Source organism: Vipera berus (genome assembly GCF_964194415.1).
Source record: "Vipera berus genome assembly, chromosome: Z".
In the NCBI taxonomy this organism is placed as follows: domain Eukaryota; kingdom Metazoa; phylum Chordata; class Lepidosauria; order Squamata; family Viperidae; genus Vipera; species Vipera berus.
Genome location: NC_138205.1, coordinates 7,407,697 through 7,421,063, shown reverse-complemented (window position 1 = coordinate 7,421,063; position 13,367 = coordinate 7,407,697). Strand labels below are relative to the sequence as shown.

The window sequence follows — 13,367 nt, the reverse complement described above, 5'->3', positions numbered from 1 at the left end:
ATCTCAGAATCTGAGAAAAGTCAATCCTGTTCTATCATTTGGACCAATGAGCAAAATCAGTATCAATTGTTCACGGTGCTGTCATAGAATTATATATATTTGAACAAAAAGTGCTAGAAGTATCTCAGCCAGAAGTTCCTTTAAAAAATAACAATAATTCCAAACTCCCAACACCTAATCAATTGGGTTTAGTCACCAATGAAGCTACATTACTGCATCTGACTCCAAAGATTTAAAAGTTGCATTACTTGATACTAAAACAACTATCACAGCAGTTTTGATCAACCAGGATTTTTAAATTCACTTCTAAAAACCCTTTGTGACTTGACTTCTTGTGTTAGTTTTGCAATCTTGGAATTAAACCAGATTAAATAGGTGGGAGAGATTCTAGAAAATCTACTCAGGTCTGAATCATATAAAAATCCATTGATGACTACAGAGAAGTTTCAGTATAAGCAGAAAACAAACATAATTATAGTTTCATTTTCCCAGAACAAACCACCGTATTCAAGCTGAGCATAGCAGGAAGTGAGTTTGCTATCTAGTCTTTTACATCTAAGGAAGTGTCTTCAACTTAAGTCTTTAAATCAGTTGAATCTAAATCTGTTGCTAAATAGGATTTGGAGGAACTTTTGTTTCATTTCATTTTTATCCCCCCTTTGTTATTTTTACAAATAACTCAAGGCGGCAAAAATATCCAACACACCTTCCATTTCCCCACAACAACAGCCCTGTGAGGTGGATTGGGCTGAGAGAGAGTCACTGGTCCAAAGTCACTCAGCTGACTTTTATGCCTAAGGTAGGACAAGAACTCAAGTCTCCTGGTGATCAGCCCAAAGTCACCTGGCTGGTTTTCATGGCTAAGGCAGGACTAGAACTCAAGTTTCCTATTGATTGGTCCAAGGTCACCCAAGAAGCTTTCATGGCTAAGGCAAGACTTGAACTTTCAGTTTTCTAGTGGTTGGTCCAAAGTCACCTAGCTGACTTTCATGCCTAAGTGGGACTAGAAGTCACAAGTCTCTTAGGAGGTTGGCTCAAGGCCACCCAGTTGGCTTTCATGGCTAAGGCAGGACTTAAATTCAAGGTCTCTTGCTTTCTAGCCTGGGGCCTTCACCACTAGACCAAACTGGTTCTCCAAATTAGCTAGGAATTATGCTGGTTGAATTCTCCCATATTGAGAAGACAGTGAATTGAGAAAGGCTGATTTGACAAAGCTATCTTCTTTACTTTTTATTTTTTGTAAGACCCACAGAGTTAAATGTGTCTTATTTCTCAACTCTTTTAGTGTACCGTATATAACTTTATAATTATTCTTTCCTTAAGGAATATTAAATCGCCCATTGTAGGGAAACACTCATCTACAGTGTGTTTCTTATGAGAAATGAGAATCTGTGGCCTTCCAGAGTCATGGGAAAAAATCATGGGAAACAATAACTCCATTTTATTCCGAATGAGTTATAGCTCATCTGACATACTGGGAGGGATCCTAGCTGCCTCTTTTTATGAAAATGGGAAATATTATGAAAAGTGAAATAATTTAGATTGAAAACCATCAGAAGAGAAATCATACACTGCAAGATAAATCTGGGTGGAACTGTTTAAGAATGGAAGAAATGGATCTGCGGGGTTGGTGAAATTCACATAACTGGGTGTCTTTAGTCAGATATTGGACAGCCATTTGTTAAAGTTAATATATATTTTTTATTGAAAAGTTTTATAAAAGTTACAATATTATCCCATCCCCAACCCCCCCTAAACCCCCCTCCCCTCCCCCACTTCCCAAAGCTGATTACAGGGTTACAAATATATCGTAATCATAATCTAACTAACATTGATCAACTATATAAATAACCAAACACATAATACACTTTAACCCACCTATAACATAATTACAAACACTCTAAAAAGTCAATGTATTATTTGATATTGGGCCAATGTCTGATTTTTTTAAGAGTTATGCAGAGCCAATAATACTATGATAGTATATTGTCATTCGTTACTCTCACAACTGTGCAATAAAAAAAAAGCATTCATTCGGGCATTCATTTATATTCTGCCTCTATTTGGATAATTGTACAGTTCCAGCAGCCGTTAATAATAGGCATATTAAAAATCCTGGATGGTACCACCCCAGATGACTTAGGGGACATGGTCTCAAAGGCGCTTTTTCTAAAGGCAACTGGACTTTCTTTGTTTTTTCCTTGAAGACGTTTGTTTCACTTGTCATCCAAGAAGCTTCTGAATGAATGATGGAGAAAGGAAGGATTTATGTTCCTTGCAGTCATTTTTGGTCATTAGCACTCCCTCTGAGAGTCGTTGAGGCCACTTGGAGGTTTATCAGTGCCCTCAGGGTCACCTGAATTGTGCAAATGGGTGTGGAGCCTTCTTGGAAGTGCTGAAAGGACTGTGTTGTAAATAGGAGATAGGTGATGTTGTATCCTTCCCCCTCTGTTAACAGAGGACTGTTCATTTTTAACACAGATGGCCTCTTGGACTCCTCTTCCAAACTAGCGGCCTTCTCTACCGAGAATATGGACTTCGTTGTCTTCAAAAGGTTTCCCTTTGTTTGGGAGCAGAGAACACAGGCAATTTCTCAGAAATACGCATTCAGGTTGATGGATTTTAAAAAGTCAACAGACATACAATTTTGTGGAGTTTTTATTAGGGCGTGTTAAAAAAGAGGAGCTGGACCCAGCAACATTTCAAGGGCAAAAAGATTCCCAGTTTGAACTGTCTCGTTTCCGGGTGCTAAAAAAATAGAAATCATCTCACAACAGTTGTTTCAAAGACGGCATTACTTCCCTTACAAAAACGATCCTTCGTTTTTTTCCAGATAGCACAATGGATAACTTTAAATTTAAATAATTAATTGTTTAAAACAGTGAGATAGCTGCCCATCTTTCAACCAACTCTGGGTACTTCCCAATCAAATTAAAAAAAAATAAAAAAATAAAAATAAAATCATTTTAAAAACTATAAAATTCAACCAGTTAAAAGATTACAGCAACAGCTATCCCTGGAAGATCACATAGGAGCTGTGACCAAGGGGGCCTTCTCCCGGGTTCGACTGGTGCGCCAACTACGACCTTATCTGGACCTGGATGCCTTACGTATAGTCACCCATGCCCTTGTGACCTCTCGCCTAGACTACTGTAACGCTCTCTACATGGGGCTGCCCTTGAGATCCACTCGGAAGCTTCAACTGGTGCAAAGTGCAGCGGCACGGACACTTTTGGGGGCCTCCCGATACTCCCATATCACACCTCCGTGCGCTGCACTGGCTTCCGGTTGCCTTCCGAGTGAAATTCAAGGTGCTAACAATGACATACAAAGCCCTACATGGCATGGGTCCGGACTACCTACGGGAGCACCTTCTGCCAATGTCAACACCCCACCGCCCTGTGCGCTCCCACAGAGAGGGCCTCCTCAGGGTGCCACCACTCAAGGAATGTCGGCTGGTGGCCCCCAGGGGGAGGGCATTCTCAGTGGGTGCACCAGCCCTCTGGAACAGCTTGCCAACTGAAATCCGGATGGCCCCCGACCTCCGCACCTTCCGGCGCGACTTAAAAACTTACCTGTTCCAGCAGTCCGGCCTGGCCTGATAGCTCTAATTGGGGTCCCAGTTTGTTTTGACTATTGTTTTTCAGTATTGTTTCAATCTGTATACCTACCTTACTCTGTACACCGCCCCGAGTCCCTCGGGAGAAGGGCGGTTTATAAAAACAAATAAATAAATAAATAAATAAAATCCTGGTGCGAATCCGTGCTAACGTGCCAATACCTAATCTTCTCTAATTATCTAATTAAAGCATGCCTTAAAGCAATCTTCTCCAATTACTTAATTTAAAGCATGCATTAGGATGAGTTTAAAACTTGTCTCTGAAGGCAGCTGGATTTGCTCTTAGTAACAGGAATTAAGAGAAGAACTTCCATTGAATAAACCTGGGGTAATTGGGTTAGGTTTTACTGTTCAAAGTAAAACAAAAGCATTTTTCTGATATTTTAAATTTGAGGGACTATTTTTAACATCCTCCAGGTGTTATTTCAACCTTCATCTCGGCCACAGTTTACATTTTAAGTTTTAAAAATATCTTCCCTGCAGTTTACTCCTGGCCCAGCTAGCTAAGCAAAAGGAAAGAAACAAAAGCAGGAAATGGAAAAAAGGGGCAGGTCTCAAAATGGGTCAAAACCAACCTTACCTGAGTCTTCCATGACGTCAGGAGCGGCGAAGTTGATCTGGCCCATCTTTTGAAGCTCTTCCCGCAGAGACCGCTTCCTCTAGAAAAAAAGTTGTTTTGCAAAATTGAACAAAGAGCCGGCACGTGGCACAGCTCGGGCGGAAAACCGGAATGGGGAGAACGTTACACCTCACGTTGAGATCCTTTTGAGTCAAGATGGAAAACCACAACACTGCTAGATGCACAGGTGCAAAAGGGGAGAGGTGCAGCTAAGTATACCACTAGTAAAAAAGACCTGCAAAGACTAAGAATAACTTCGTGGTTGTTCCATTTGTGGGCAACGTAGAACAACAACAACAACAACAAAAAAAGTGGGGCAAAGACCTTGTGCACCGCTTTGAGGAGGATCTAGTTTGCAAAAATCAGCCGATTAATTTTATTTCTGGTTTGTTTTTTTTCTTGCTCAGGTTAGCAAGGATCCAACGATTTCTGGGGGAAGATCCCAAAACATGTCGTTGGAGTGAAAAGCATTTGACGGTGTTAAGAACTTAAGGGAAAAAAAACATCTGGGTGGCTTTATGGAAGGTAGGACCTTGTAGTGGTCAATATAACATTAGCAGGCCAGACTCCTACAGCCATTTCACATACACTGCACAAAATTCTTGACACCGTTAAGCATACTGGAGCTTAACATACTATCTGAATCCTGTAACTACAGCTTAAGAACCTGGGTTTATCACTTAAACTGAAAAATCAATTAACTGTGGCCATGCCATGCCTAGGGGGATAGGGGTGGCATATATTGTTGGGGGCAATTAAGCTGACTTTGTAATAATGCCGCTTGGGTGTGTGTGTGAAAGCCCTAATAAGCAGGCATATACATAGAATGAAGGCTACTGCTAAGCTTGTAAGCCGCCCTGAGTCTTCGGAGAAGGGCGGGATATAAATGGAATTAAAATAAAAAAAATAAAATAAATATAAATTTAATGAATAAACTCTGCCTTTTCTGCAACTTCTGGAAAGCCTCTGAGGATCAGGTTAAGGTTTGACCTGGAATAGGATATGCTCAAATTACAAGCAGGGTCCTGAAATTTCCATCCATTTGTTCTCAATTAGTGGAATGTAAATTAAGCCACCTCTGGCTGTCCTTTCTTCCAGGTATTATTCACTGCCAAGCACAAGCAAAGCAATGGAGTTGCAATTCAGCAACGCTAGGAGACTGATAGTTTCTCATTCTAGAAAGATTAAAATCCTCTATTTTTAAAGGTAAAGGTAAAGGTTCCCCCGCACATGCATGCTAGTCGTTTCCAACTCTAGGGGCCGGTGCTCATCTCCGTTTCAAAGCTGAAGAGTCAGCACTTGTCCGAGGACGTCTCCGTGGTCATGTGGCTGGCATGACTAGACGCCAAAGGCGCATGGAACGCTGTTACCTTCCCACCATAGTGGTCCCTATTTTTCTGCTTGCATTTTTACGTGCTTTCGAACTGCTAGGTTGGCAGAAGCTGGGACGAGTAACAGGTGCTCACTCCGTTACGTGGCACTTGGGATTCGACCCACCAAACTGCTGATCTTCTGATTGACAAGCTCAGTGTCCTAACCCACTGAGCCATCACGTCTTAAGAGATACCTAAAAATGCTAAACTGGCACATCTAGGAATGGCATGGAGATGTGTTACCATATGAATCTACTTCTATATCAGGGGTCTTCCAACTTGGCGCTTCTATGACTTGTGGACTTCAACACCCAGAATTCCTCAGCCAGTGTGCCTGGCTGAAGAATTCTGGGAGCTGAAGTCAACAAGTCATAAAACGGCCAAGTTTGAAGACCCCTGTTCTATACGCACCAGTGTTTTTTTTTAATCTTGGCAGCCTGAAGATGTGTGGACTTCAACTCCCAGAATTCCCCAGCCAAAAGTTAACGTCCACACATTTTCAAGGTACCAAAGTTGAGAAACACTTGATACATACCCTTTCAAAACATCCAGGCAGGAACAAACATTAAAATATGATTCTTTTGTTTTCAAAGTAAAAATTACATTACTTGAGACTACGTAGCAGAAGGCTAACTCCCATCATTCCTGATCACCGACTACACTGGGCAACTTAAAAGCAAATGGGACCTGTCTTTTTGTATAATTTAGACCAGGGGTGTCAAACCGCCGGTCCACGCGCCGGACGCGTCACACAATGGCAAAACAGTCCTGATACGCTGTGTGATGTCACGTGACGTCGCATGTTTGACATGTCTGATTTAGAGTGTCCCTTAATTCACGCCTAAAGGCCTCTGGTTTCACACAAAAACAATATCTGAGTGGAAACCACGATCAGGTCACATATTTCGCAGCCTAGTGATGGATGTGAATATGTGAGGTGGTGCAAATATATGGATATCTTAAGATACCGCGAGTCTGTCAAAAAAGGCTTCTCGAAATCTGATAAATCTCAGATTGAAAGCTTGCAATACGTCAGAGAAGAGTTATTTTAACATGACTTGGCAGCACACATAGTCCATTCTTATAAAGACTATTATACAACCTCCTAGAAATTTAAAATAGCCTGAAGTTCCCTAGATGTGAGATTTGGCTGCATTTTTAAAATACTTAGCTTTGCACAAAGATGTCAAGGCTAAATGCATTTTAAGACTATGAGCAAAAGTAGAGCTGTGTTGCTTTCTGCAAACTTAGAGAAACTGTGCTAGTCTTGATACAACTGAATAACTTAGCAATTATTTAGTCCCATGTAATGTAATCAAGAAGAAAGAAGTTTGACAATGTAGTTGTTCGAAACAAACATCAGATGGCAGCAAAATAAAAGAGAAAGTGATGAAATGTTAGCATTGTTAACATTGTTTTGAGAACCATGTCCAAGGTCTAGGCAACTGGTACAAAGCATACAATAGATTGGGGGAAAAATAAATCCACATTGTTGGCTGCAGAGTGAAGGCACCCAGGCAACTATATGAAATATCCTTAATAAATCTGAAGATACAGTAGCGTCGTCCATTCAAATCCTGCCAACACTGACGTGGTTTTTCTAACTTTGTTGAGATCCAAACACATAAGAGAAGAAGTAACAAAAGTGAATTTATTGAGACATAAAAGGCAACAGCCAATTCCTTCAATCATTTTGATCCTCCAAACTGGAGTCTGGGATGTTGTCCAATAAGGGCCAGTCTTCAGCAAAAAGGAGAACTCCAGGACAGTCTACAAGAGAAAATGAAGGTACAATTGCTTTTAAAGAGTGGGTATATTGTTTGCTGTAGCAACACTACTTCTGTGCATGTGTTGCAAATTCAACCACATATTAATCTTCCTAGGCTCATGGTCATGCAATGTATCCACTCTCCTTATCTCTAGACTACACATAGAAAATTTTGGAGCTTGCCACTCACAGCCATCAACCTCAAATTCCACGCTTTATATGAAAGCAGTGACTGACACCATCAATTCAATGTGCTGGACTTTAGTTTGGAAATGCCACACAAGGCACGAACTCATAGTATGTCCCACATAAGGTCAGATGCATTATTTGCTTGAGGATAAGTAACAGATTAAGACAAATTAAGAGGAGCAAACTTAATCACAATCTCTGTGTGCTAATTACATGTACTAATATTATAGCCAGCATCAATCTTATTAGAGATCTATCTATCTATCTATCTATCTATCTATCTATCTATCTATCTATCTATCTATCTATCTATCTATCTATCTATCTATCATTGCTCTGCTGAGATGGGTAGCATATAACCTTGGTAAATAAAAATGTCTGCCTGTCTATCCATCCATCTCAGAAAACAGTAACTGACAATCCAAACATGTGACATATCTGTTATTACTCAATCAACTACCTTCATTCTGCTGATCCCCTACTGTGGGCCCAAGCCAACTGGCACACAGGTACAAGGTTATTTGCGACATGCCAACATTGTTTCTCAGCCCTGATAAGATATATGAACTTCAAGTCTCAGAATTCCATAGTCAGTCATGGGGAAATGTTGAAATCCACACAACTTAAATTTGCTAAGGTTGAGAAGCACTAAACAACATTCTCTGCCAATGAAGCTGAGATCAATGTTTCATGTAGCCATTGCCTGTGGTGACAGCCCCTTGTTTGGAGGGTAGCTTCCAACTGGATGATTTTAGAACTTCTAGTATCAGCATGCAGATCTAAATTTGGGGGAGGACTAATAGGCTCCCAGGGAATGTGATAAAAGACAAAATATATGGAAAGTGTTTAAAGAGTATTATTCTGCATGGTGTCTGTGGTACAGAGAATACTTCAACTAAAATACACCATTTAAAAATAACATGAACACTAAAATATGGGGCACAGAAAAACATGTGTTGTTGGTGGTCTTGACTCCACCATGACCACCCAGCATCTGAAATCTCATTTTAAAAAGCTACTGATAATTAAAGAGCATATGAAATGCTATTAACAGTGTCTCCTACTCAAGGTTGACTCAGCCTTCCATCCTTCTGAGGTAGGTAAAATGAGGACCCAGATTGTTGGGGGCAATTAAGCTGACTTTGTAATAATGCCGCTTGGGGTGTGTGTGAAAGCCCTAATAAGCAGGCATATACATAGGATGAAGGCTACTGCTAAGCTTGTAAGCCGCCCTGAGTCTTCGGAGAAGGGCGGGATATAAATGGAATTAAAATAAAAATTTAAAAAAAATTAACAGTGTCTCCTACAAAATTTTCAGCTGGAACTGATCTAAGCATGACATTTTTGCGAAATGTCCTTCCTTCAGCACAAAACTGCCAGTTCAAACATGAGATGGGTTGTTTATTTGAGGGGTGGGTGGGAAGTAGAGAACTGGTGGCAGTTGCTCTCCATTCAAAACACTTCCAGGTTACTCTGTGCGGCAGGTTTCCCACTTTTAAGAGAGCAACGATTTGCTACCCCAAAAGGGACATTTCACAAAATTGCCTCCTAAAACATTTTTGTAGCCTCTTATTTTCTTCTGAAAATTATCCCCCCCCCATGCCAAAAAGGTGTACAGACCTCCTTCATCAGCCTACAAAATTGACGACCACGAGATGTAGGATTGTACTAGCAAAGAGAAAGTCTGCAAAGGCCCGTTCTGGTGAGATTCCTTGAAATTCTCCCTTGTTCTGTGGGTTGATTTGAATCCTCAAGCAAACTAAAGAAGAAGAAAAAAAAAAGGGAGGAAAAACACGCTGTTTTAATGGAACACTGGAGGAAAAATATCACAAGAGGAATTGTAAGAAAAAGAACCTATTGTTTTTACAAAATCTGTAAGAAGACATGCTAGCCTGTGAAGAAAATACATTGTATATATTTCTAATCTTATGAGCTTGGCCGAAGTTTGGAAACTGTAGGTAGGAGCTAGGATCGGAGGCCTTGCTATGCTAAAAAACCGGTCTTAACCAGAATTTGCTGATATGATAGTTACTCCAGAGATAACCCCTAGGGCAGGGGTCTTCAAACCTGGCCCTTTTATGACTTGTGGACTTCAACTCCCAGAATTCCTCCAGGCATACTGGCTGAGGAATTCTGTGAGTTGAAGTCCACAAGTCATAAAAGGGCCAGGTTTGAAGACCCCTGTCCTAGGAACTAATAGCCATAAAAGGTAATTTCAAATAAGGGCAGGGGGCAAGAGAATTTGAGGAATGGGAGATGTAACTAGAGGCGGGGAATAATGTATGCACTTTAGGCATTTTAGACAGGTTGTAACAGCCTGACTAGTAAGCCAATGAGCAAAAAGGTGGGAGATAAATTTGCAATGGCAATAGGGAATATAAAGAATATTAATGATTTAAGTTGTGTCCACTGCACTTGCATTTACGTGATACACCCTCTTTGCAAAGTAGTACAAATAAATTACCACTGTTTTCTCTTGGAAGTTTTGGCTGGGGATTGATTCTTTAAACTAGACAACGAATCCCACAGAATGAATGAGAAATGCGACCCCCGAGCAAGCTGATGTTGAACTTAATTACGGCAGCGAGACTTTTAGTAGCGCAATATTCGAAGAAGGAAGAACTGCCGACTATAGAAGAATGGACTTTAAAAGTTTCCAATCTGGCGGAAATGGCAAAGATCTCAGCGTACTTGAAAGACCAGTCGCAGCAGAGATATATTGTGGAGTGGAGAAGATGGATTGATTATATTCAGAATAAATATGGGACTAAAAAGTTTCATCTAGCATTTGAATAAGTATTGATGTGATATTTAAATTGCTTGTAGTTATTTTATAAGAGTTAAAGTGTGATAGATTTAATATTTTATTGTTTTTTGCATAAGGTAGACTATGATTGCTTGTATTTTTATACCCTGTATTGAGCTCTGGGAAGTCGGGGAGGGGGGAGGGGGAAGGGAGGGAGGTGTTGGGGAGGGTTGGGGAGAGGGGAGGGGGTTGGGAGGGGTTTTGTCTTTTTTTAAAAAAATGTATTGTAAAACTTTTCAATAAAAAAAAAAGAGAAACGGTATCATTTCTCATTCATAACCTTAAATTGGCTTTAGCATTGCAAGAATGCAATGCTAAAGCCAATGCAATCTGCAAGAAAGATACAGTAACCAATCTAATAAGGACTTTATGTCATATCATGATACAAATGTAATCACACCGTGCAGGTTGCCCTCGACTTACAATCATTGATTCAAAGTTACAAAAAATGATTTGGGAGTGGATTTTCACACAACTGTTGCAGCATCCTTATCACGACCCGATCAAAATTCAGGTGCTTGGCAACTGGCATATATTTATGACATTTGTAGAGTCCCGTGGTCATGCGATCACCATTTGTAACCGAGCCAGGTCCCAATAAGCAAAAATCAATGGGGGAAGCTAGATTCGCTTAATGACAAAAAATGATTCACTTAACAATTGCGGCAAGAAAGGTCACATAAATGGGGACACAGCTCACTTAACAAACGTCTTGTTTAGCAACAGCAAATTTTGGGCTAATTGCGGTCTTAAGTCGAGGACTACCTGCACTCCCAAGTATTTTGAAGTCTTTGTATGTATTCATATTTCAAATTAAAATATCTCGAGGTTCCCAAATACAGCTCCTGCTATTGCCATGGCAACCACAAAATCCCGCCCCCTCATGCAGCCTCCTTTTGGAGGTTGCCACGGCGACATAAAGATACCAGCCCCCAAGGCCCCAATGTAGGGCGAGGCGAGGGGTTCGCAGTTACTATGGCAACGTCAGAGCTCAAAGGGTCGCCATGGGGACAGCCGCGCCTGCGCAAAACACAGCGGCCCTCCCCGAGAGGGCTAGAAAGCGCCTCACCGCCCAGGATGAAGCTTCCTACGGCCGAGATGAAGCCCGAGAGGAAGGAGTTGAAGGGGAAGGTGCCGACGCCGAGGCAGTAGCCGAACTGTAAGGCCCCCGTTAGCATGACGTAGAGCAGATAGGCGTCCAGCACCTTCAGGCGGCTCGGCGTCCCGCTGCTGTACTCGGCCAGGAAGCGCCGCACCACAGAGGTCACCGAGCTCGACCCGGAGCCGGACGACCCAGAAGCCGAACCAGACATAGCGACGGCAAATACGATGCCCAGATTTCGTTTGCTTGAGTGGCCGGAAGCGAGCTAAAACTTCCGGGGGAGGGGTCGCTTTGAGACACGCGCATGCGTAGCATAGAAGCCGCGGCTCTTCCTAACGTCAACACAGTGTGGGCAAGACTGGTGCGCGTGCGTAATACGTCAACCTTTGACCGTTGACGCATGCGTTGGCATAGTCTGTTGAGCCGAGAAACGGCGTTGGCTAGGAATCGCTTTCTACGCATGCGTGGTACAGTCATCATTGCGCGTGCGCTCTTGGTTCTGTCCCTGGAGCAGCAATGAATGAATGAAATTATGCTCGGTGCGTGCTTTAAAAGAAGTTAAAAAGCAACATTTTCGTGCATTTGGAGACTTTAATCTCCAACTAAAAGGGTGGGAGGGAATCAATTCCTCCAGAAGTTATAGTGTAAAAATATGTGTAAAAATATTTTTTTTAAAAAAAACTATTGGCAATATACTTTATAAAAGCATGAAGTAGCATTAACTACACGTTTACGGAAATTCTCATGGGTGTTCATCCCAAAAATGCATCGCTAAATGTTTATGGAGATTCTCAAGTCATCCAGCTCATGGTTGTCCCCAGAACTGAAGAAGCTTCTTATTTATTTATATTATTTTGGGGACTTATATGCCGCCCTATCTCCCGAAGGACTTAGGGCGGCTAACAACAATAAAATAATAATAATAATAATAATAATAATAATAATAATAATAATAATAATAATAATAATAATAATAATAAACCTTTATTGTCAAAGTACAACATGTGTACATTGAGATTAGCTGAGCCTCCCCCCCCTGCTCTCTCCCCCCAACACACAGTGACAACAAACCCTCCATCCTACCACACCATGTGAACCAAATACAGCCATACAAAAGTTAAAAAGAATTAAATTAACAGCCCCAATAAAATAAATTAAAAATTTATTTATTTATTTTATTTTAATTCCATTTATATCCCGCCCTTCTCCGAAGACTCAGGGCGGCTTACAAGCTTAGCAGTAGCCTTCATTCTATGTATATGCCTGCTTATTAGGGCTTTCACACACACCCCAAGCGGCATTATTACAAAGTCAGCTTAATTTAGATGAGAAGCGAAACGTCTTCAAAGGGAAAAAAAAGTCCAGTTGTCTCCTGGAAAAAAAAAAGCACCTAGGGACAAACATGACCTGGCTAACTTGAGAATCTCCCATCGACACTAAGCCTGCCTCTCGCGCACACGTAAAGATCGAGCCCAGGGGTAGGTAACCTGGGCTCTTTTATGACTCTTGGACTTCAACTTCCAGAATTCCTCCAGGCATACTGGCTGAGGAATTCTGGGAGTTGAAGTCCACAAGTCATAAAAGGGCCAGGTTTGAAGACCCCCTGCCCTAGGAACTAATAGCCATAAAAGGTAATTTCAAATAAGGGCAGGGGGCAAGAGAATTTGAGGAATGGGAGATGTAACTAGAGGCGGGGGAATAATGCACGCACTTTAGGCACTTCAGACAGGTTGTAACAGCCTGATTACTAAGCCAAGGAGCAAAAAGGTGGGAGATAAATTTGCAACGGCAATAGGGAATATAAAGAATATTAATGATTTAAGTCAGGGGTCTTCAAACCTGGCCCTTTTATGACTTGTGGACTTCAACTCCCAGAATTCCTCAGCCAGGC

At 41.4% G+C, this 13,367-nt stretch overlaps 1 protein-coding gene across 1 annotated transcript; it reads right to left on the bottom strand.

Moving 5' to 3' along the window:
• Positions 1–6,918: 6,918 nt before the first annotated feature.
• LOC308678245 (dolichyl-diphosphooligosaccharide--protein glycosyltransferase subunit DAD1-like) lies at positions 6,919–11,748 on the bottom strand. The gene is made up of 3 exons (XM_081345309.1): positions 11,444–11,748; positions 9,189–9,327; positions 6,919–7,381 (listed from the first exon to the last, which is right to left on the bottom strand). The coding sequence occupies exons 1-2, from the start codon at positions 11,685–11,687 to the stop codon at positions 9,197–9,199; spliced, it is 375 nt and encodes a 124-aa protein (XP_081201435.1). The 5' UTR covers positions 11,688–11,748; the 3' UTR covers positions 6,919–7,381; positions 9,189–9,196.
• Positions 11,749–13,367: the final 1,619 nt, after the last annotated feature.